Source organism: Calypte anna, chromosome 7, assembly GCF_003957555.1.
Source record: "Calypte anna isolate BGI_N300 chromosome 7, bCalAnn1_v1.p, whole genome shotgun sequence".
NCBI classification, from domain to species: Eukaryota; Metazoa; Chordata; class Aves; order Apodiformes; family Trochilidae; genus Calypte; species Calypte anna.
This window is the reverse complement of record NC_044253.1, coordinates 10,962,601-10,988,394: the sequence shown is the minus strand read 5'-3', so window position 1 is coordinate 10,988,394 and position 25,794 is coordinate 10,962,601. Positions and strand designations below refer to the sequence as shown.

The window sequence follows — 25,794 nt, the reverse complement described above, 5'->3', positions numbered from 1 at the left end:
ATGACATCACACAGAACGTGTGAATCAGGCAAATCCTCTTTTCTGAAGCACCAAAACTTACATAGCATAAGTGCAGAGCAAGGGTCCTCCTCTTGCTGTTTGTGAGCTATCTAAACCCAACTGGCTCTATAAGACCCAAGCAAGACTAACAGTTTCTACCCAGGTCTATAGCAATATGTACAGATCACAGCAGAAAGGATTGCTTGAGAGTTTTTCCCTGTTTATATGTTCAGGGCATTCTGTGTACTACAAAAGCAGTGAAAAAATAGTGGGTCAGTCTTTTCCATCAGGTGCTCCTGTCCAGCTCTGCTGATATCAGTGTTGTTATTACCAGATTTAGCAGATAATTGCTGGAAAAGAGGATAATGGTGAGCTCCAGTTAGACAAAACCTTTAGAAGGAGGGTGAAAACTTGTTGCCTCATTCATGGACTCAAATTCACTTCCTTTTGACAGGGCTGCACTACTGACTGAGGAAAACTTGCTTTACTGAGTTTTATTTTAATGTTTTAATAATTTCTGATGTTCAAGCAGTAGAGTTGGCACAGAAACATCTATAGCATCTTTTCCTCTGGTGCACCTGTTTTCCAATTTTGATGTCTGAGTAACAAGAAAATCTGTTCTAAGGGCAACCTAGAGACACAAAGGGAGGAAGCGAACTGTATTTGCCATGCAACATGCAGAGAAATGTTCAATTTAGGAGAGGCTGAACAGGACAAAGAATGATATTTTATGGTTGAATGACCAGGCATGCAGAGGAGTGTTGTTTCATTGGGAAGTAAACACCAAAAAATCAAATATCATGTAGAACACTGCAGAGCTCTGAGTAATGCTACAAGGAATCAGGAGTGCCTTCCTGAAAGAAGAGCTTGTTCTTTATTGCACCAGCCATTTTCTATATGCATTCTTATAACCTTTTCTCACATTCTTAACATCTGCATGCAGCCAATCTTCCTACACGATGTATAATTCCCTGCTTGATTTTATTTCAGTTTTTATGTTGTGACTAACAGCGATGTCATACATAATTTCGTTGCAAATCAAATGCTTCATTAGTTGTACTCAGACTCATGACAGAAGCACGGTCAGGCTGAAATCAGTATTGCAGATCTCCCGAGTTTCCTCTTTCTGTTCCTAAACTTCCTAATGTTAGCATTTCCAGCAGCTGAAAAAATAAAAGGAAATCTGCCAGGCATCTACAACCAGGCTCACTAATCCTGTTAGCCACTTTGCTCACATTTGATTATAAGTACTAAAGAGGAACCTGTTCCTGAAGTAAACCTTCCCCAGAGCATAAGTGGAACAAGCTAAGCTGCCTAGTCATACTAACCAATGTGAAATAAGTATAATAGCTGTATGGCAGCCTTAAAATCCAACAGCAGAACTTCCCACAGCTGAGTAGATCTCATGGCAAGAGTAATGCTCAGACAGCATTAGGCTATGTGAAGTCTGGTTGTAAGACCTCAAAAATTATCAACATCCTCTGGTAGCCCTTATAAAACCTCAGTGGGAGTGCTGTGTTCAGTGCAGGTGCTCCCTCTTATCTGTGAAATGGGCAAATGGTCAGAGGGGAACAAGAACAACTGCTGGGCTGGAAAGCACCAACTAGGGCACAAACTTGATGGGGGAATGGGAGCTGTAAAGAGATGTGGTAATGGTCTTCAGATACAGAGAAGATAACTGTAAAAGAGAAAAAATTAAACTGTCCTCTATCTACTGTGAATAGCTCAGGCAATACTTTGCTTTAAAACTGAAGTGAGGGAATGCAAAGTGAAACATCAAGAAAAATAATCCAACTGTTGAAAAGGATGCCCAGCAAGAGTGTGGGATTTCCATCCTTAGAGGTTTTTAAACAAGGGCAAAATAAATACCTGTCAGAAACACCATGGGTAGAGCTGGCTCGTGTACAAGGAGGCAGATCAATGCCTCAAAGTTCTATGCATTATTCATCATTATTTTCTCTCTTTACAAACCTTCATGTATTTGAAGACTCTTGTTCCTAATCAATCTAGTCCCTAATCAGTTTTGAATCCTTTATAGACTAAACAAACACAACACTTTTAGCACTTCTTCACAGGTCACACTATTGAAACCCTCCCAATCTGTAATTTACTCCACTGGGCTATCTCCAGTTCATCCACAATCTAATAAAGGATTGTCATCCCAAACTGGATTGAATTTTCCAGATATGACCTTAATAGTGCTCAGCAGGATAAAAGATACAAGATTGTAATTTTTCATCTAGAACAGCCCTGTAATTTTGGAAGGTAACAACATTTGCCTATTGATTGCTTTACAACAAACAACAAACCTCTTTCAGTCTACGGTCAACTAAGAGACCAAAATTGCTTTTTAAAATACTTTTGTTTTGTTGATGAAAACTGAGACATGAGTATTATTTCCAGAAGTCTAAAATTCATCAATATTTATAAAAGTACTCTGAAATCTATACTGGGAAAAGCAAAGTATTTCTTTGTGGTGTATAAATATTGTTATAGCTATAAATACACCTGTGCTTTCAAATGCTTTCAAGTCTGTTTATTTTTTACCCCTTTGCAACTAAAATCCATCTCAGAGAGACAGTGGGGAAGGCAAGACAAAGACCTGGGGGAATGCTGCTCCTTTGCCTACAGCACAAACAGTACAAAAGTCTGTATTTCCAGAGAGATACAGTGACTGGTCCGGCACTGACTGCTTTTGTTTAGGAGACAAGAAAACGTGCTATAAAAAGCAATAAAAATAGAAAGCAGCTGTGCTGCTCTTCTGCTGTGCTCTGGCTCTTTTCATACTCTTTATATAGCCACAAAGCTGATCCTGTCCAGGCTCCTCTGCCTGCCCAGGGGGAGTGGGACAGCTCTCCATCCGCTCCACACCAGCAGCATTGCCCTGGCCAACACCTCAGGCTACCAGAGCCACCAGAGGTGCCAGCTCAGAGCAAGGTTCTTTGCCCTCCTACATCATTTGTATTTGACCTTCCTCTGCTGCAAATGTACCATTTTTTTAGGGGCAGCCACTGACTCAGCAGCCCAAGTCAACACAGTCCCCAGGACCAGCCTTCTCCAAGCACTGGCTCCACCAGCTAAGGGGAGTCAGGGTCACTGCACAATCTGCTTCTTGCCTCTGCACAACATGCAAGGCCACTGCTAAGCAATGGGAGGAGAAAAAGAGGAATTTGGGATGGTGTGGAAAGCAGGATGGTGTATGAGGGAGATGGAGAGGCTGCTGATCAGGGTGGGATGAGCAGGGACAGTTGCAGTCCCAGCTGACTTGGGCCCCTTAGCTATGGTAGGGCTTGGAAAATAACTCCAGTTTTCCAGGACATTTTAGACTGCTGCTGCATGGACACATGTAGGATATTCTGTCCTATTGGTAAGCATATGCAAGTGCCTGAATAAATTCCTGTGTGCTCTGAGGAACAAGTTAGCCTAGGAGCATGGTGGAAACTCAGCTGGACCCAGGAGAGGTTAAGCTCCAAGACTCAGTATGGAGAGAAGCAGGGACCAAAGGCATCCCCATGCTGCTGCTCAGGCTGCCCTCCCACACAAACCCAGACAGCTGATGTGCCCAGACATGGCAGCATGCTGGAATGCCATGCCAAAGGAGAAGGGAAGGAAAAAAAAAAAGGTATATGGCTACCTTTGATACCAATCTGTCTCAGCCAGGTCTACTGATAATTTATCCATCCTATGAAAAGAGACAGCTACCATGGCCAGCTTTCAAAGGAAAGATGTCCAAAATAATTCTGTTTTCTATTAAATATAACACTTCCCGCCCAAAAATGCAATTCAGGGAAATTTAATATTCTCTTTCAGGGAATTGCAAGTAGTGCAATAAAAAACCTGTCTTTTTTCTTTCTGGAAATATGGTTGTCTTCATAATGTAAAACATTCTAAGGTTGTGACAAAAAAATGTGTCCTTTATAACCACCCATGTTACTCTCTACACACAGATGTCTTAGTATTAATATTAATATAATGCCATATCACTGCAACATTACTTGGCTCCTCCCTGAGGACTATCTCACAGTTACCCTTATAAAGACCTGTTTTGAAATTACAAGGCCAGGGAGCTCCAGGTTCTAAAGAGAAAAACCATGTAGAAGTGCCTGCCTTTGGCAAGATACTTTGACAAATCCAGCCTTACATGTCCATCGTTTCCAAGGAAAGCCAATACATATAATATAAAATTACATGCAAGAGATCTGGGGGAAAGGTGGGTGATGTGGAACAAAGAGCACATTTTCAAGAGCTTTGAAAGCTGATGCAGCTCACCAAGATGCCATCCCAAAGGAGTACTGAAGAATGCCTTTGTAGTTCTGCTCTCCTGTCTGTATTTGGTATTTCTAAGCAGGCAGCTTGCAGGCAGTGTGCACATGTCTGCAGCCAGCATGCACTGTGCATACATTTAAGCCCATACAGCATCCATGTGACACAATGTCAGAGATTACAAAGTACTGTGCAAAACTGGGTGGTACAAAGAAATACTTGCTTAAATTAGAAGTTAGGACAGAGAGAACAGTTGAGACAGGAGATGGAGAAATTGTTCCTATGATCTAATCATAAAATGTCCATCTAGCAGATATTAAAATAGTCTCTAGGCCTCAGAGAGTAGCATGTTTCATTTTGACTAATGCATCTCAAACAGAAAGCAGTGTGAAATACTGTAAATAGCAGATTAAAAAAAAACATCCCTAAGAACAACAAAAAGTCTAGCTGAAAATAATACATCTGAATCAGGTTTAAATTGATTTTCATGAAATAGCCTGATGCATGTAACATCAGCCTTTGAAAAAAGAGCTTAATACAAGAAGCAGTACAGAAGCAGATTCAGTGGAAAAGATTTTCTAAGCTGCTGAATTTATAAGAAGGTAAATATCATTACAGCAAGAGACTCAAGATAAGGAGAGAAAAAGAAGAGAAAAAAAAAAAAGAGAAGCTATTCCTCCTACGAGTGAGGGGCAGTGAAGTTTTTGGGTCTCAGCTTGATATTTCAATAAATAATTATGTTTTTCCAACTGAACAACCAGCTAGACACGGCAAACTGCAATTAACACCAAGAAGCATAATACCATTTGGCATGCTTATACCTTGTTTCTGAACAGGAGGGTGCAAGAACCCCTAAAAGCTATTCAAAGAAACTTATAATTATAATTATGTGCTAGTCTGATTAGGCTCTTCTAATAATGTCATGCCTATTGAGCACACTCTATTGAAAAGCCCACATAAAAAATGCACGGTTCCACTGATCTGTGTGCTTATGTCAGAAGCTCTCATTTGAAGATCTCAGAAATGAAAGAAACATTACTATGGAGATTAAGAAGTTTGCTTAACACCACAAAATAATATTATGATTGAAAAATATTAGCACCAACTATTAATAAATGCACCAGCATTTCCTATTAGAAGACACCATATGTGGTTGCTTATAGCTTTGCCAATATTTTTAAGCTGTGGGAGTGATTATCATGTTTAAAAGTTTTTTGAATACTTTAAAGCTTTGGTGACCTAGAGCAGAACTTTAACTATGGGCAAGAAAATGGGCAATAAATACACACTTTTGACTGTGTGTGAAGGGTCGAAACTGCATTAATGAGGTCAGAGAGCAATCTGGTTATGCATGCAATTATAAACCTGGTAATGTTATAAATAATTTTTACAATAGAAACTCTCTTTTCTTCATCCTTATTGTAGGTAACAAAGGTATCATCTAAACTTTATGTAAAATATGCCATGAAAGTGCTCTCAATCCAATTGCTTTGGTAAGTAGCCCTTGTTCATTTTAATTCAGAAGGACTGAAAGTTATAAAATTATTCCATGAAGATGCCTGCTACCTTAGGCCAGTTAATCCATGTACACAAGAATGTATTCTCAAGAGTTAAACATAGTAATGAGATTTCTGAGGACCTTCTACAAGGTGTCTACCTTATAGAAGGTGAACAGCATCTGGCTGTCATAATGAAAGCAAGAAACATTTGCAGATGCTGAAGTCTTAATGATCTAGCAAAAATGTATGCCTGGAGCTCTTTGAATGCTTGGGTTACTGTGTGATTTTTGTAGATAATCACATCTCACACAGACTGGATCAGTTTTCAGAACATGGGACAAGTCAGACAAAAGAGCCTTCTTTCATGCCATTCAGCCTCCTTTCCCCTCTCAAACCACCTTGTGCCTCATCTCACCATCACACAACCTCCAGATATACCAATTATTACTATTTCTGGAGTCAAAGTCAAATTTACCACCCTCATTTGGAAAATATCCTCAGGGCTGCAAAAACCTTCAGGCAGAGCAGGGAGAGATATACAGTGCTGTATTAAGGAAAAAATAAATTAATATCCATAAAGCAAAGCATTACCATTCTTTTCATCTCCTTGGAGACCTGGTGAGCTCCAAGATGGTTATAAAAGGGCCGGTCAACACCCCAGTGGGGTGGGTTGTGACTGATGGAATTGGCACGCTGACGGTTCATCTTGGCTATTGTGGCTTTCTCATCTTTCTGAAATAAAAGAGAGAGAGAAACTCAGAATAAATTTTTTTAGATGTTTACAGGGCAGTCATTCTCCAAGCATCTCTCACTTCTGATCTTCTACTCCAGACCTTGGCTTTTTGCCTTGAACCTTATAAAGTGGCTGCTGAGCAGAAGCAGTCCCGGTCTACTGTTTCTTCTCATTTTTTGTAATAGTTGACTCTCAGTGATGTCCACCATTTTACATCTTTGCTTGTTTTAAATAATCCCCATAACCTGTGTAAACACAGGGAGCATTCCAAAATCAAGCCATATATTCTCTTTTTTAGTAAACTGAATCAAACTGAAAAAGTTCAGATAGGAATTGACAGAGGGTCCTGCAAGAGAAACAAGAAACAGCAATCTGGTTGAAGAACAGGAGCCTTGAAGCTCCTTGAAGCTATGGGAATAAAAGACAACCCTCTTTGTAAGTATGAGCAAATAATTTTCTACACTTGCAAGAGCATCTTCCCAGACATGCTAAGGAAAGCCTCTAAATCTTGAAAACAACATAATTGTGCATTTGCTAAGGAAAATGGTATTGCAGAGTGTGACAAATGGTCTCCTCTACCCTAATGCTAACTGCAAATTTTATCACTGACACTGAGTTTCCTAAAGTTTAGAGAAAGTCTTTGCTTTTGTTATTGGAGCTCATTTTGAATCTTGGTTGTAACTGGAGTTTATTGTAAAGTTTGATAAAATGGGTCAGGAAGTTTTCATTCAAGGTCAGTGCCAGTTCCAAGAGAAGAGAAATGCAGCATGTAACCAGCAAGAGAAAATGCTGGGGTTAGTTGCTTGTTTTGAATATATTCTCGAGCTATAATGACAAGCAAGTTTCCACATCGAATGTGTTTCGTGGAAAGACAGGAGTTTATTGCACAAGATCAAACCCTTTAAACTTCTTTAGCAAAGATGACACTTGAGGACTGTGAAATTTACCTGTACTGACTGAAAAAGCAGAGAGGTGGCAATTATGAAAGCCTTGCTTAAAAGAGATAAACTGCAGAACTTGAAAATTCAGTCGGTAGGAATAGCTATGACTTGGCTGTTTATTACATGTGAGACTAAGCTTTTTTCAAGAGAATTGGTGCTTCCATGAGATTACTGAAAAAAAATAGACATAATGGTTAATCTTGGATTTCAGAAAGTGTTCAGATGGCTAAGTAATTTAAGAAGAAAGTGACAGTTGTTTTAAAGTCTAGATTTTTGCCTGGAGTCTGCCTGCCCTACTTATTTACTTTGATGCCCCCCTATTCACTGTAACTTGTACCTAACAGGAGTTTGCAAAATACCTGGTGTTATTTCCATGGTAACCAGAGAGTTAAATGTCAAGTGTTATGCCTCCCTTAAAATATTCTTTTTTTACAAAATGTTAAGAAGCCTGCTAAAATCCAGTGCTGGGGAAAGCCACCTGATTGACAAGCATGGGAAATCATCATCTCTTTTCTTGCAAAGAAGAGACAGCTATGATGACAGCATTTCCCAAGAGACCAACGAGCTCACCAGGCAGGCACCAAACATTCCTGGGAATCTAGTGCTGCAGGCTTCATGGCCACTAGCTGGGGACATGGTGTCACTTGCGGGGACATACAGCTGGCCCCGTGACAGTAAGCAGACATGGTCACTGCAACCCTGGGGCTGCCAGCAAAGATCGTTTTCCACCCAGCCAGGATGACAAGTGTGGGATCTTAAGAAAACTCAGTGGGAGCAAACCTGAGGGAGCTGTCAGCTCCCCAAGATGTTTGCTGGGGAGAACAGTATGTGCTCCCACATTGCACACCCCCAGACACCACGTGCCTCCCACGTTGTCTCTTCTCTGCATTGAACCCAGCACTGTTTCATCTGCACCAGCTGAATTTCACATGAGCGATCATGACAGAACCACTGGATAACCTCCAGGAGAGTTGCATTTTAAGTGTTTCTATAAATACACAAATGTGATGCAATGCTGATGTCCGGAATTGAGTTGGTTTGAGGTTTTGTTTTTCAAAAGTCACTGCTCTTTATGGTGTCTGCCATAATTTGTAGCACTTTCTTGTGTTTTTTTCAGTATTGCAATCTTTTCCATATTTATGCTTCTTTCTTCTATGATATGATGCCAGAAAACTGATAGGAAATACAGTTTTCTTATCTCCAAGCAATACATATTGTCTTCAATAGTAGGAGACACTGCCAATCCATTTTCTTACAGTTTAGTGAAGGGTTTTCAACAAAAAGCAATAAAATAACCCCAGACACTTACACCAGTCTGGGGACCTATAAAAGTAACTATTAAAGACTACTAGAAACTACTAAAGCTATTAAAACTATTAAAAATTACATTACATTAAAAATGCCTTTATATCAACAGATGTTGATACAGAGATTCACAGAGCAGGCTTCCCCAATGAGTTAGGAAATTTGGTTAGAATTGGAGAAAAGCATTAGTGTCAAGAATCCACAGAGATGTAGTAAGCCCTCTCAGCCAGTGAGTAACCTTCCACCTGTTGCTAGTGCTGATGACTCTGAAGCATCACTGAATTAATGTGAGGGGACTAAAGACCTCATACTTGGTTATTGACACATCTGAGTTGAGGTAAGGGCAGGACAAATGGGTAAATATATACCTTTGAGACTGTTTCTAAGCATAAATTTTCCATGGCTATGAGAACTCTGGCAGTATTTCCCCCCACCCCTGTAGAAAGTTTCCACTGGATTGTGAGCTATGTTTCATCAATATTTTCAGTCAGATTAAAACACATATTTACAAGCACAGCAGATTTTTGGTTTCCCAGATTACATACTGTGCTGCTATATTATCTTGAGCAATAGAACTTTGTTATTAACATCAATACTTACTCAACAAATTATTTTTTTAAACCTGATATTTTTAAAAGTTGAACAAATTTATTTTTTTAAAATAATTTGTTTAGTGGGTGATGATAATAACAAACTCTCAAAATGAAGGATTAGAAGGACCACAGCTCCTCTGTGGAAATTTATGAGGATCGCTCCTCTGTTTCTTCCCAGCTATGAGACACCATCAGGACAACTTGCATAAGGGCAGAACAAGAATGGAAAGAAGAATAAAAAGAAGGAAGAGATGATAACTTATAGCCCTACTCATTACAGGTATTCCCAAAACCAGGAGCAGGTGCAAAAGCTTCTGACAGCAATGAGTTTTTTGGATTTAAAGTGGCTAAACTCCAGAAGGCTGTTGTGGGAACTTTTCAAATCTTGAGTCACAAAGAGGCTGTAAATCTTATTCCCAGAGGTTTTCTTTTGTTCCCACCACCAGTTCCCACACACTGAGCTACACTACAGTAATGCTACAGCAAAACTGCAGGAATAGCTGGGATTTTCCTATAATTATCAATTACATCAAGAATGTCTGTTTTTTCTTTAGTGTTAGGTGGGACTTTCTAAGATATTGATAACTATCAGTGCAAGAATGCAGTGAAATCTGAGCATGGGTCATTTGCTTCAGATTTAGCTACATATTAGTCTTTAAATTGTCTTGAAGTCCTATCGACATCTGAATGATATTTCTTGCAGTGCTACATGATCCAAACCATTGCCTTCATAAATCTACATGAGTGGAACCCTGCTGAGCTGTGATTAAATTTGTTAAATTGAGGAATCATCACATGAGATTGATTGTGTTTTAGGAGAGTCACATGCACAACACTTAAAGGACCATTTTGTTTCTTCAGCTGGATGGAGTTCCAGGACGCTATTTAGAAAAGAATGAGAATTGTTTTTCTAGGAATTACAGCCAAAGTTTTGTAGAGCTGTTTTAAGGCCACCATCAACAAACCTTTCTGAAACAGTTGTGTACCTGCTATTGTTAAAAGAAACACCCATGCTTACTGCAATTGAAAGACATTAGAAAAAAATAAACATTTTTTCAGTTTGTCGACTTTGTGCACTCAGCACACTGTGTTTTTTCAGCAGCATTGCTCATCTGTTGATGGTTACATTTTGTTTCCACTTGTGTTCAAAGGAAAGCTTTTCCCCAGACTTCTAACAATGTGGAGGACAATAAAACTAACTGAAAACCCAATGGGTTGTTAAAATCCTGTTCACCTTGAGGTCTGTTTCCCAGTCCTCCAGACTCAGACTTTTCAGCCCTGCTCTGAGTAAAGCTTTTATCAATGATTAGAAGTGATAAGAAGAGTAGTTATGGTTCTACAAGTTAGTGCAGCACCTGATATCAAAGAAGAGCAGAAAGTTGCCAACAACGAGCAAGTGACAGACTCCTGTCAGGTACAGAGCTGTGTGTTAGAAATGCTACAGTCTGCATGGTAAGTAAAAATACCTGTTATAATGAGAAGAAAACAAATCCACTCTGTATAAGGATAAAGATATTGCACTGAGTAATTCTGAGTAGTTCACTACAATGCCTTGAGTTTAGTTTTGGGAATTAGTAAATATCTGGGTAATAATATTAGTTATTGTAGCTGCTCCTTCACTGTTTATCTGGAAACACAGACTTTCACTTAAAGAATGAAGATGCAAAGCCAGTAATGGAGGAAAGGCAAAGATCTCTTTGGAGAATTGCTGTGTTTTGTTCATGCTATGGTATTAATCCCATTAGAATATCCAAATAAATGAGAAAAATGCTGAATAAGGAGAGAAGTCACCAAGCCTAAGTCAGCCTATGTCATGCAAGGATAACAGGAACTTAAAAACCTACATTTCTCTAGCACTGAAAGTACAGAATATTTCTCTTCAGATAATAACTACTGACCCTGTTGAGGCAAAAGGGAAGAGAGATCATAAGTGTAGGGTTATAAATGGAAAACATGACTAAGCTGGAAGAAAAACTTAAGTGCAATATGCTGAAGTCAGAAGGATAACCTCCATCCCAGATCTGTGCAGAACTGCCAGCTGCAATTTCAGTTCTGGTAACAGATACTTTTAATAACCATTTAGTCAGGGATCATGACACAGAACTTGTAGAGCAGCAAATGCTGGGCTTAGATTAACAGCCTTCAGTTCATCCAAGTTTTTATAAAGAGAAGAAAGTACAGTAGCTCTCTTTGTTCTTGTTTTTTCCACAGAATATTTGACAGTGCTGTAGGCTAAGACAGATGGGGAATACAAAGCTGGGTAAATAGCTGCTTTCCAGTGAAAAGGCAAGAGATAGTTTTGAGTTAGGAAGTATTAGGCTGGATGAAAGTTACTCAACGATTAATATCAGGGTAGATTTTGATTACTTTTATTATCACATCTGGCATTAGGTGTACCAATGAGAGACTTTGCTAATTAGAGAAGCAGAGGTAGTGTTTCATAGGTAAAAAAAAAAAAAAAAAGGAGTATTAACATCTGACATTTGAGGACTCAATGCAGTAGAAATGGGACTAGGGACATACAAGTGTACAAAATCTGTGATCTTTCACTTAGAGGTTACAGTCAGAAGCTTAATTTCCTTATCAGAAGTCACACTAGTTCATCACAGATTAAATATCATACACCCAAAAGAATGCAACTATGCAAAGGTAAAGGTGTCCTTTGATGATCATGAAAATTAAGAGCTTGCTGTGAGAACATAGAAAGCAGTGAAAGAATGGGAGTGGGGGAAACTAATTTTATATTACTGTGGAAAATCAAGGCACAAAGATACAAGTTCATCGAAGTCTAAGTCTGGAACCGAATCCACATCTCTTCTGAGTCTATACAGTCTTACAGTCAAAGGACAGTCCTGTGTTCAACAATTAAGTCAAATCCTGAGTGCTCTGTGTCTCTGTTTTTGAGTTTTTTTGTCTACACCAGCCAGGAGCAAGAATCCTAATTCTTCCTCTGCTCTCCAGAAAAACCTTCCATACTCCACAAGAACATGTAGAACACTTGGTAAATACATGATTTAAAAAGTTAGTATAGCTCTTTCACCCCAGGAGGTGAGGCCTGACCATAATGGTGTTTTGGTTTATGTTCTTAAATCTAAACAGAAATTGTTCAGGTATAAACATCAGCTGGCCCACTGACAGGAAGTGATGCTCAGGAAACAATAATCTTGCATTGCAGGCCCTAATCCTCTTTTGAAGATTGACAATTGTTAATGACATTTATTTTATGAGCAGAAAGAAGCCAAAACATGGGTTTCTCTCTTTAGCAGATGATAAGGGATTTTCTTGGAGATTTCTTACACATCTCCCATTAAGGAGCTTTGAGGCTTCTTTTCTCTCAGGAAATGAGGCAATGGTAGCAAAATATTTCTGTATGGGTGCTATAGTTATTCAATTCAACCATGGTATTGGAACATGTCACAAACACTAATTCATTTAGTTTCATGGTAGTCACATTGCCAGTTGTGGGAAGGCTTACATGGTCTTATATTCAGAAATACTTAAAATGTTTTTCAGTTCAGGCCAATCTTTATATGCATGCCCATACTGTGAATAGTGAAGTGGAGTCTATAGTGGAGAAATCTTGTTGGTTAGGCTCAAGTAGATAAACAAATAGGTCCTTTTCTAATGTTAAAATCTACCATTTTTAAAAATAATACAGACTAATGATAACATCAACTTTTTTTTCTATTATTGGCAGTGTCACAAAAAGATATATTGGCTGAAGTTCACTTGAGATTGATTTTACTCAAGTTCAAGTCAGTAATGCCCTCTTAGCCTTATTTTGTGCAGCCTGACCCAAATCATAGGAGTTGACTCATCCCACAGTCAGTGAGCATCCATCATTACAGTGGGCCAGATTTCCCCATCTTCAGAAACACATGATGGAAAGTAATGATAAGAACTGGTCTAAAATTTATGTTCACGGCAATACAGCGAGCAGGTGGACAAAAGCCCCTCTGTCTGTAACCTGACAAAGATCTTTGTGGTTTTAATCAAGAGCTTTAAGAACTTGCACAGGTATCAAATTTAATTGAAAAAACTCATATCTATACTAACAACATTTTTGAAAATAATTTTTAAAACAAATCAGTTCCTTTGACAGAACTTCATGCAGCAACCTTATGCAGAAGGTGGCTACACTCCCTTCTATGCATGCAGAGGTTTAGGAAGAGCACTGAGAAACAGGGTGTACTGTCACTGAGAGTCATGTAGTCAGCTCGCACATTTCTAAAGGCTGGTGTTTACACTGCTTCAGTGTGTTGGAGACCATTTAGTTATTCCAAGTTCCTAAACCTGTGTTGGTTTGTTTGGGCTTACCCGTTTCTGGCTGCAGCGCACGATCAGGAAGGTCTCGATGCTGTGCTCTTTCAGGTACGCGTTGCGCTCCCCTCCAAAGCCCAGCTCCACCTCATAGTCCCCATTCAGATAGTTCAGGGTTGCTTTGGTTATGTGGATGCGCCTTGAAGGAGACAAAAGACAAGCCAGATTTGTAGGCTCTGAAGTTACCACCTAGAAAGCCAGTTCCTGTCCGTGGCAGGTTCCCAGTACTGGAACAAACAAGCAGTAAACCCCAATTTATTTAGCTATGTCACTCCTCTTACAGATGTAATACCAGAGTTTCATCTACTTAAAGGAAGCAGGCCAGGAAGCATCTTAGAAGGAGAGGTGTTCACATTAAGCTTCTTACACATCCATTTATAAGTACTTCTTTAGATACAAAGCACTTAGGCTTTTATTCATTTTGCCTTAAAACAGAGCTGATAATTTTTTTTGGCAAATTCAGGCCCTTCCCAAGGACTTACCTTCTCAGCAGGCACATTAATATATACGGTATATATACACAGCTGTATAAATATAATACGTACTGCATATATATGTGTATATATATATATATACTGCAGCATGTATCTTTTTTGTATCATATTAATCACTGTGGTACAAGAGTGCACTTGTGGAAGTATCCTATGAAGTACCACAGTCTTATGCCTTTAATCCAGAGCAGAGAGAAGATCGAAAGGCACATAGAAAAATAATTTCACAGAGTCAGCAGAATCCTGGGAGCAACTTAGTCTTCAGTTGGTCCATACAGTAGCAAAACAAGAATCAATTCTGCTCTTTCACAGGAATGTTTCAAAACAAAAGGCTGGTCTGAATGGTCTCATACAATATCCATTGATAGCTGAGATGCTCTCCAACAAACACTGTTAGCATATGGTCTCATCTCTTTGTAACCATGACCAGAACCAGCTCTGCTGATGTTCACACAGACCTGCTCATTTTGGCTGTATTTACCAGCTTTGTTTCACAGAGAAGGATTTCAATTCTTATCACAGAAGGTTACACCCATCTTGGGGTTTTGTAGGCTTTCTGTGATCACGGTCATGGAGACAAGGAAGAGAAGAACCTTGATGGCATTGGTATGTGCTTAAAACATTACACCCACAGGTCATTTCACAGCAGACATACAGACTCTCTGAACCTCTACCCCACATTTGCCCACCTTATGGTGACACAAAACAAGACATGGATTAACATGACAGCTTTGATGAAGCAACTTACCCAGCTTTGCCCCCTGCTTCCATGTGGTTGGCTAAAGTGACATCATTGGACCACACATCAAACTGCCACTTCCTAAGGCCCAAGACCCCACAGTGAACTCTCCCGCTGTGGATTCCAACTCTCATGTTGACATTTACTCCTGTCACCTCCCGGACAAGTCTGAAAGGAGACATGGGAAAAAAAGCATATCCCTAAAAACTCTGTGTTTGCAGTCAGCAGCCCAAACTTGCTCCCAGAACACCAAAATCCACTATGACCCATTAGTTACACATACATGCAGTGCTGCTCATCCACATCAACAGGACAAAAAACCAAAACCAGACCAGCTGTACCACTCTTGAATGGCCAGGGTGGCCAAGCAGAGTACTAATTAGAAAGGGGAGCCCTTGGAGTAAATCCATGTACTCTGAACTCACAGTCAAGTTGAGAACGCAGTTAATGAAGTATCTTTGGAGCAGTAGAAGAAATAGTGCTGGTCTCCAATCTCCAACCAAAGCTAGACATAACCTGCCAGCACTCAGCCTCATTAAGAATAATAGCATGTTGCAAAGAGAAAAAGGAAATTATTTCAGTGATCTTAATTTGTGTGTATGGCACCAAGCATCAACTCTTCCACAGATGAAATATGATATGTGTGTGAAATACCCCACTGCAAGTCAGAGCAGCTAAACTAGAGAACCACATCTATTACAGCTATTCCAAATAGGCAGCTACAAATACTCAAGCTCTGATTTTAATGAGGCTTTGGATGCTCTGCTTACTCCTAAAATGACTGCTGGAATACTTGGTGGGTTTTGCCCTTTTAGGGCAATAGCTAACTTCAAGAGCTGTTCACATGGAAAATATACTTAGGAATGTGGGTAGAGGAAAGTCTTGATGGGGCCATCAGAACAACTCTGCTTCTTGTTATTGTTGATCACATCATTCCCAGAATGTCCATGTTTCACAGGCAAATTCACCTACATCAAATTCCTTTGAGTTGTTAGTTCCTTGCAGCATGAAGCTGTATTTTCAACCTATCAGATTTTAATGTTTTTGTTTTTCAGGTTCATCTAGACCTTTCTAGATAACATCCTGTGCACAGGTAAGTTCTGCCAAGTTCCCAACAGTAACACAGATCCAGTATTTATGGCTTTAGTTATTAATTCGAATGACTTATTAAAGGTAGACCAATTCTAGACTGTACTTTACTCCTCCATGTGACATGTCCCTTAAAAGTCTGTTCAAGACAACTTTGTGCTGAAACAGCTTCTTCCCACTTACAGTTCCTTCTTCCTTAAAGTCCCTATCTTATGTTTCACTGAAGTAACATTCATTATTTCTATTAGCAAGCAGTAGAGATTCTTTATCAGGGAAGGGAAGCTCCATATGGGTAAGGTGCCACAGGATTATGAATTGAAAGAGGTCCAATCACAGCACTTGGGAAAGCAACAGAAACTGGGGAAATGAAAATGCAGCTGCAGCCATAACCTTTGCAAGGATAACAGCATCTGCAGCATGGGTACAGCACTGGGGAGGGAGAACATGCAGCACGAGTGCTACAAACCCCACTGCACCCTCTGCCAAGCCATGTTACTGACACAAGACCAGGGAATGTCTCCCCATACAGTCATTGATGAGGAGGTGACTTTCTCCAGACTTTGCAGCAAAAAAATGAGTTTGGTTATCCTTTATAGACAAATGAAATATCCTTCGTTACCTTCCTTTTTTTTAAAGTTCATTTATAGCAGCAGTACAGCAATTATAATTCTCTTTTTGATCCGAGGTAACCCTCCCTGCTCTTATTGTGCACAGATTAAATCAGCCTATGGGCAAGGCTCAGTGTTGGTGAAGCCTGCAATCAAATGTTCAGTAGCTACTTGTTACCTGCAATCAACTGCTCAGTAGCTATTGGTTACCTTAGCTGTGAAACCTCTTATCTTGATCCTTAGGGAAGGAGGAGGTAGGGGAGGAAGCAGAGGCAGTGAGAACGGGCTCACCTTCCAGACTTATTAAGAGATATGATTGTTGAATGAATTCATCGTATAATAGGTGGGAAATGTGTTAAAGACTGAAGAGCTATTTGCAAACAAACACTGAGTGCACTTCAGCTCCATGCTTATTTCCAGGTGGGTTGCAGTTAATCAGTGAGGTTGAGACATCCCGGTGTTACTCAGCCTTGTGGGGATAACACAGCAATGTGTCAAGGTCTCTGGGTTTCATTAGGCCAACTGCTGCAGAAAGTGAGACTTTCCTGGGCAATAGACAGAGTGACTTCTTTGTAGAGCTGGTGGCTAAGGATTGCTGCTTTTCATGTTTGGCAAGACACTTTGTCACATGCCACTTAACTGTACTTCATGTGGAAGAAATTACATTCTTTCAAGGGCTACTGGAAACTAGTTACTTGCAACTCCTTTTATTTTGTGTTTTGCATACAAACCCCAAAAGGAGGTTGGTGCAAAGCAAACAAGTTTAAAACCAGGAAAGTAAAGGTAGGAATTCTTGAGAGTGCACACTGTTTACAAAGCAAGGGAATGCTGCTGCGTACTGCTCTTTGAATTGGGTCTCCTGAGTAAAAACACTGCTTTTCAAAGTAGGTATCAGTGTTATGAAAACAAGGCTGAAAAGACTGGGTTTTTATTCTATGTCCTAGCAAAAATTCAAATTGTAAGGATGTACTTCATCAAACTCAGCAAATGGGTAGCTCTAGCTTTTATCAAAATGAAGTGGAAACTCCATTGACCATAGAATCATAGAATGACCAGGGCTGGAAGAGATCTTAGAGATGATCTCATTCCAACATCCCCTGCATGACCAGGGACATGTCCCACCAGACCAGCTTGCCAGAAGGCCCCATCCAACCTGGCCTTGAACACTTCCAGGAAGGAGGCAGCCACAACTTCTTCAGGCAACCTGTTCCAGCATCTCACCACCCTCTTAGGAAGGAATTTTTTCCTAATGTCTAACCTAAATCTCCCCTCTTCAAGTTTTAAACCATTGCCCCTTGTCCTCTCACTACACACCCATGCAAAAAGCCCTACCCCAGGTTTCCTGTAGGCCTCCTTTAGATATTGAAAAACCACTATAAGGTCACTTCAGAGCCTCCTCTGGTTTAGGCTGAACAATTGGAGAGGAGAGGAGAGGAGAGGAGAGGAGAGGAGAGGAGAGGAGAGGAGAGGAGAGGAGAGGAGAGGAGAGGAGAGGAGAGGAGAGGAGAGGAGAGGAGAGGAACAAAATTCTGTGCAGGAGGGATGGTATAGATATTAAGGTCAGCTTTTGGCATAGGGACACATTGAGAAGGATAAGTTAACTAGACAAAACAGATCTTAGTAGAAGAATTATAAGGTGAGTAAAAAGCTGGTTTAAACATAGTGAAGAGTGACTGAAATTTAATAAAGATATTATTAATCCTGATTTCACATTTCTATAATTCATTGGACTCCTCCTTTGGGAATGAGACTTCCAGTAATTACAGTAACCTTTGCCTTTCTCATCAAGACATTGAGTTCTGATATCTACAGAGCTGTAATAGACTCAAGCATCTGTCCTTTTGCTGTCAAACCTTTAAAACCTTATCTGCATTTTGTTTTCTTATTGTTGCTACTCTCCTTTTTTGCTGGCATCTGCTTACTTTGCTACTAATGTTAGCAAGAGCTAATGGGAAAGAGAAGCTACTTGCTACTTGTTCTGAAATTCTCTATGGGGAATATAGTACTTACGAGATGGCCTCTATCATGTCCATTCCCATTTCAACACAGCAGTGTGCATGGTCAGCTCTTGCTTCTGGCAACCCAGATACACAGTAATAGCAATCACCCAAAATCTTGATACGTAAACAGTGGTTCTCCTAAAAAAAACAAAAAAAAAACAAAAAAAAAAAAGCCACAACAAGAAAGAGAAGTATTCAGATTACATTATTGCCTGCAATAGCTTGCCTTTTAGGGCAGTGAACATTTACAGAAAATGCAGTGAATCAGCACAGTATGTAATTCTTGCAACAGGAAAAGAATCTGAATTATAATAGAAAACTTACAGCTGCAAGCTTATCAAATCTGGCAAAGAGCTCATTCAGCGTCATGACCAGCTCCTGAGCAGTGCACTGGGAGGCCAGACTTGTGAAACCCTCTATGTCTGCAAAGAGGATGCTTGAGGAAAAAAAAAAAAAAGAAAACAAAAGAGAAAGTGTCAGAAAATTTGTTGTTGATATGTTGCTGCCAAAGTGCAGCCACTAAATAAAGTCCTTGTGTAGTGAAGAACATTAACCTGCCTAACACATTTGTACCACACCTTCCAGCTGGCTTAGCCCTTGAAACACTACAAACTTTCTGCCAAATGAGAAGCACAACTGTTGCTGTCAGCTGAGGCAAATCTCTGCCAGTGCAACAGGGATTGTTAATTGCTCCCATCTGCCCAGGCTGGATCAGGACAAGCTCACTGAAAGCAGTGTGGACTTTTTTTAAAGCACAGTTCTTTGAATCACAGTTATTAATAATGATTCTTCGGTTTCAATTAATCAATTGTAATATTGTATTGCAAAGAGTTTTTTTAAACTGGAGAAAGATTCCTTCATGATGGTAACTGCAACACTGCAAATACTTGCAATCAAACACAGCCATTGTGTTAAATTAAAACTGGTCAGGAAAATAAAAACCAGACATAGCTCTAAGACAAAATCTACATATGCACACACACATGCAAAATTTGTACATTGGAACATTTATCAAGTAGTTGTTTTCTTCTGTGAAGTTGATCATTTCATCAAGCTGTACTTGAATAGGAAGAGAAATTAAAAATGTTAATAACAAACACTTTGGAATGGTTTCTTCTTTGTAAAATAAAACTCCAACATGTTTTAAGCAAATTGCAGATGCTGTGTTTTCAGTTAGAATTTGCAATTTTGCCATGTCTTCAGACAGAAAGTAAAGATAACAAAAATATTTTCAAAAGCAATTTTTTGCAAAAAAATCCAGAAAAACATTTAAATTCTGGCATGCTTCTCAGATTTTGTTTCTACATTGCAACTCAAATAAATCATTAACCAAACATATTGCACTAACTATTTCTTTGTTAGTGAGGTTGAAACTGAAATGTACAAGAAAAAAGAATGAGGAATGCAGGGATGTCTAAATCAAAATACAGTTTGTCACTTTTTAAACACTTTGGAAAATAATTAAAAAAAAATGGTAAATCAAGATTTCACATATTTACAAATAAAAGTAAGCTCCCCAAGGAAATACAGATAAAACCAGCTGAAATCCTAGAGATATCTGTATTGCTGGTTAGGTAATATAAGTATGTTTTAATATGTAATGTACAAATAAGAAACATCTCCAGTTTTTGTGGCAGAAACAAAATATAACTTGTTGAAAACATGTTCTTGTTCTAGCACAGGGCAAACTGCAAATTCCTCATTTGTGGGCATGTTCACAGTCTTTGGTTGTGTGCATGTTGTAGTAGCCATGTGTTCTAACAGGAGTACAGAGCAACCACTACTCTGATGTTCAGATAGCAATGGGCATATCTAAGCACAATACACTGAACCAGCTCTTCATGCCTGATTCAAAAAATTAGTGCTGGTGTAGTGTCCTCATAAACCTGGGGAAATGAAGGATGAATGCACCTTCCTTTCACCATTACTGTCATGCCAGATAAATGGATCAGACATTCCTGGAAATTGTATCATGGAAATATTTTCAACAAGCAAATGAAGTAGTCAGCAAAGACTTATGGAGCTAACCTGCACACAGATTTATGCCTTTTCAAGTTGATTACAACATTTTCTCAAACTTGTAACCTTCTACAGGAGACCAGCAATTTGCTCTCTGTTCAAATTCACCAGCTATCTCTTTCATCTTGATCCCTGTCTTGCCCTTCCAAGGACAGCATGGTTGCCAGCTCCATATGCGGCTTTCTGGCTGAGTTCTAGAAAACTACAGTTATAATCACTACAAAAGGGTTTATTATGAGAAGAAAAACTGTAAAAGTTGCATGATGGGAATTAGAAATGCATTCTGCATATGAGTCATTAGCAATATCAGGTAGTTAACATCTTTGTCTGATGTCCTGTTGGAAAGCCAACATTTACCCCATGAGGTGCTTTTCTTGATAAATGGTTTGAGGAAATGAAAAAATTTCAACATATCAGTGGACTATTTTGGAGAGGGAAGTAAAGGAAAAAGAACTTTAGTTTTCTCTAAATTAAATTATTCACAAATATTTTTTTCAGATGGTTCAGGTCACTTCTCTAGAACAAGGACAATGTGCTTGGCAAAAAAGGGAAGTGCTTCCCCTAGCAACTTATATGAATTTATATGGCAATTTATATGAAAAACTACTCAGAATTGGCTACATGTTCAGTCCTTTGCACAATTCAGTTTTGCACACTTGAACATATCCACCTGCATGATGCTCAGCCCATCCGTTTGCTCCTCTTTAGTGTCAGCCACCCAAGTAACATTTGTACCTGTCACAGAATCTGAGCATATTCCATTACAGCCTGAAACAGCTGTGTGACCTCCTCTTCTGCCTAAGAGCTAAGCTACTGTGCTATAGGAAGACACTGTCTGGGATCCATGGGCTGCAGGAGGTATGGAAAGGTTCATGTGGGAGATGGTAGAGGACAGAGCAGCGCTCTGGGAACTGTTTTAGAGAGGGGAAAGACACATTCATGCAGGACACTGGAGAAAGAACAGCACATGACCATCAGAGAAAACAGTCCTTGCTAACAGGAACTCATTCCAAAACCCATCTGTCCTCTGTTCTTGACACAGAGCTCTGAAAGCCACTAAATCACATTTTACTCCTCCTGCCTAATCTGTTCCCTCCACACACCCCTGCTAGCACTGCAGCTCCAGTAGCAGAGACAACAAACAGGTTCATCACTCCCAGCCTTCCTAATGGCCCACAAGGGAGGAATGGGGACCTGTGTATGTGGTGCTGTGCCATGTCACTTCTGTTCCTTTTGTTATTAGCCCCAGTAACCTTTACATTCAGCCTGCTCCCTGTAGGACATCCATGCCCCAGGAGCAACTAGCAAAAATGTAGATTTCTCTTACAATAACTACCAGTGAACAGCACTTGATCCTTACCCTTTTGTTTAGTTGGAGTTTTTGTTTAAAAACAAAGCCTCCTATATCTCCTTACACACATAACACCCATGTAGGGACATTGCAGGAACATCTTCCAGTCCTGCCAGTGCTCCTTACCCAGGCTACAAGCCTCACAGTTTAAACACAGCTTCCACACTACTCTTAGGTCCTTGAGCCACACTTGAGCCTTTCATGTCAGACTGTCCTTAGCAATGAAAAGATTTCATTAAAGAACAATAGAACAATGGTGATGGGTTCTTGAGATGAAGGACACAACTAAGGCCAACTATTTGTCAGTATTCAGAGGGAGAGAGATTTCCTTGCTGGTGGGAGGACAATGCCAGTAATAGGTCTTCCTTGTGCCACAATGTTGGGTAAATGACAGTGGTCAACAAAAGGTCAAATGAAATAATTATTATAGCTATAAAATATCATGAGCTAAGTAAGGCAGTGGTTTAAAAGTACTGTTAGCTGAAACTGACTGGAAGAGATTGACCACACAATCTGCAGCCTGGGCATCAGCAACTATTATCAGCCCTGGGTCCCTGTCCCTTTATCTGGAAGGCTACTGCTTTGTGGAAAAAAAACAGTCTAGTATGTAATTAAAAGGTTGTAATGGCTTCAGAGCTCTTGATATATTTTTCCACTCCGTCACTGCCTTCAAATTTACCATCTGATTGTGTTTTGTCCAGCAGTAACCAGGGTCTGACCTCAAAAAAAGACAAAAAAAGAGGTTTATTTCTGGGAAAGAGAGACAAGAAAAGAGGAGTTATCATTAATTTTATAAGTTTTTTAAAAAATTATTTCTGTTTAATTTTGTTTGAAAAGTACCACAAATTGTGTTATAGGGTAAAGGTGAATGCTTTCCTATTCTCCTATTTCAGTTCCTATTTCCAGCAAGGACTGGTTGAAGACTTCACAGCTGTACATGGCAAGCTCAGTTGTGTGCCTTTTCCCCTATATGGCTTGGGTACCTTCCAGATCCTGCCATCCTCCCCCTGCTTAGAGACTAGTCTAATACCTGCCTGCTCTTGCCCAAGCCCCAGGGAGGGGAACAGGAAAGGTGGATGTATGGACTGGAGCATCCCTGTGCTGCTGGCTCTTGCTGATTCCAAGAGCCCAAAGCTGATGGGCAGCACAGGGAAGGTTGGGCACACAGCTCTAGCTGCTGCTGCCACCAGGATGCCAGTCTCTGCCTGAGCTTAGCCCTTATCAAAACCACCACTATCACTGTGGACTGTCTGAGCTCCATGAGCAGGATATGTAGATGCTTTTCGCCCAGTGCTTTACATAGTTACAAAGCCAGAGTGAGAGGAAGGAGAAGCTAAGATGCAGAGCCAAGAGGAGAAAATTCCTGAAGTACTGACCTCTGATTTCCCATTTTTTGGTCTGTAATGAATGCACAGAACAGGTAAGATACACATGGACAGGCAGCTCAGGTACCAGCAGAACCCTCAGTGAAACACCCCAGAAATCAGCATTGTAAATGTGTCCAAACTGGGTAGCTTTCACCTGTTGTGCTCAGGTCCATCCTTTTGCACCTTGGGTTTTTCCACAGAGGGCCATTCAAGCTCTTAGCATCTTAGCTCCTGTAATTCAGGTGGTCCTTGCTGTGACTGCACTGCTAACATATCCTGAGCCAGAAGCATCACGGGATCTTTCAGACAGCAAAGGAGAAGGTTCTTATCAAGAGAGGGGAGAGATCTTGGCAGAAGGCAAAGAATGACGTAAGGAGTGGGAAGAGCTAAGGACGAGGTAGAAAGCAGGAAACACACATGAGACATTTGAAAAACACACACACACCTACAGAAAACTATTTTGAAGTGCAGCCTTAAATGTCTGTAGCTAATAGAGTTATCAAAGGAGGGACATGACACAGCCAGGTTTTCCTGCAAATACAAGATTATTCAAAACACTAAATTAAATCATCAGTACTTCTAATGTAAAAACAAAAAAACCAGTCATGTTCTATTTCAAGATGTGCGTGCCATGCACGCCAGCCACAACATAAATCAAGCAAGGCAAGAAACACAAACCCTATCACCATCACAACGGTAATGCCAGTCAGGAATATAAACACCATGTGTTACTGGAAACTGAACACCACAGGCACTGCATGGGAAACAGAACAAAACCCCAGACTTGGTGAGCTTTAACAGCTTCTGAAAACAGCAAAGTGCATCTGACTGCATGTGAATCAAAGCCATGGTATTTTAGTGCAAGGAATGCTACCTACAAGAGGCAAAAAAAGTTAATGTGTTGTGATAAAATAATAATTGTTTACTAAATACAAGCTCATTAATTTCTATTCACAAGCAAAGGTGTCACAAAAGAAAGCCATTTGCTGTAGAAAAAGTCTGCCCTTGCCAGTGAATTCATTACACAAGTTGGTGAGTACAGTGTGTCAGGCACAGTTATTTAGCAATGACATCCACTGCTACTGGGGTTGCATGCCAGTAAGTCATGCTAGAAATAAGGAAGAAGAAGAAGGATGGGCTGGCATGAAGATGACAACTCAGTTGATGGATTGGGTCTAACCCTTAACACCAAACTAAGCTTTCACAGAATGCTTCAAGTTGGAAGGTATGTCTGGAGGTCACCTTGTTCAGTCCTTCTGATCAAGCAAGGCCACCTAGAGTTGGTTATCCAAGGCCACGTTTATACGTCTCTTGAGAATATCCAAGGTGGGATCATCTCTTGAGCAGTAAATGAGTCAATTTTTGCACTTGGACATCTTTTTAAAAGCCAGTTCCCTATCATCATTGGAAGACCAGAAGTTATCTTCCAGCTCAAGTGGCATATGTAGAGAATTAAGTTCATCTAGAAGTTCCTAGAATAGATATGGCATCAAGATACACCTGGTCTCTCCTAGCTATAGCCCCTTGGGGATGTCATGACAAGGGGGCCTTCTGTGTGTTCTCTCTTCTGCCTACCCTATGTACAAAAATGATTTCAGCTTCCAGAAACACTGAGAACATCTCATAATGCTCTTTCCCTCTTGAATATAACAGTAGAAATAACAAAAGGACAAACCAAAACACGCTGAGGACAAGTTCACAGCAGTGACACAGTGACTGTGGTCAGCTGGTGTAAAATCCAGGTAAAGCAGCACAAACATAAGGAAGGGCAGGAAAGCACGTCTAGGGAGGAGGGTGAAGTGGCCCTCACAGATCATTGTGCCAAGTGACAGCCCAGTGACTGCTCCAGCAGAGGCTGCAAGCTACTTCCAGGCTAAATCAGGTCTCAAGAGCACGCCAGCCTTTCTCTCTAGGGATGTCTATGAGACAGGCTAAGGTCTTGGCCTTAGCAATACAAAAAATGTTCTCCAGAACAGCAGGACATCAGATGGAATAGAGGTTAAAATATTTCCTTTTCCTATAGTCATGGAAAAAAAATCAACAGTAAAAAGATACCCTCTCTTTCCTAAACTTATATGGTCATTTCAGAGAAGATCCATTTACTTTTGGAAACCACCTTTTGTTTCAAATGAGTCCAGCACTTCTGTCACACATTGGCTGGCACAGCTCCCCCTTGGGAAGAGGGACAGTGCTCCATCCCAAGATCAGTCATGATAGCTCCCACTTGCTTGAGAGGGTGAGAAGGCACACATGGGCACACATGTTGTGGTAAGACAGCAATACTTTAGAGAGAATAACACAAAAAGAAATACACACAAATGCCCTAGGAAATCAAAAGTCCAGAAAACTGAGCCTTTTCACCTTTTTCTTTATGGCAAAAGGCAGAAATCCTCCTCTCCCTCTAAAAAGCAGCCAAAAATGTAAACCAAACCTATGTCCTGTATTTGAGAAGTTGAATCCATAAGTCCATATCAAC

General features: G+C 40.1%; 1 protein-coding gene across 2 annotated transcripts in view; it reads right to left on the bottom strand.

Moving 5' to 3' along the window:
* The window catches only part of ADCY5 (adenylate cyclase 5), a 198,751-nt gene that overhangs the window by 37,466 nt on the left and 135,491 nt on the right, over positions 1 to 25,794 (bottom strand). For both annotated transcript variants that reach the window (XM_030454039.1, XM_030454040.1), the window contains exons 4-8: positions 18,906 to 19,017; positions 18,592 to 18,719; positions 14,894 to 15,052; positions 13,652 to 13,793; positions 6,354 to 6,494 (exon numbers count right to left, since the gene is read on the bottom strand). In XM_030454039.1, the coding sequence (XP_030309899.1) occupies positions 6,354 to 6,494; positions 13,652 to 13,793; positions 14,894 to 15,052; positions 18,592 to 18,719; positions 18,906 to 19,017 (682 nt within the window). The remainder of the gene's footprint in view (positions 1 to 6,353; positions 6,495 to 13,651; positions 13,794 to 14,893; positions 15,053 to 18,591; positions 18,720 to 18,905; positions 19,018 to 25,794) is intronic.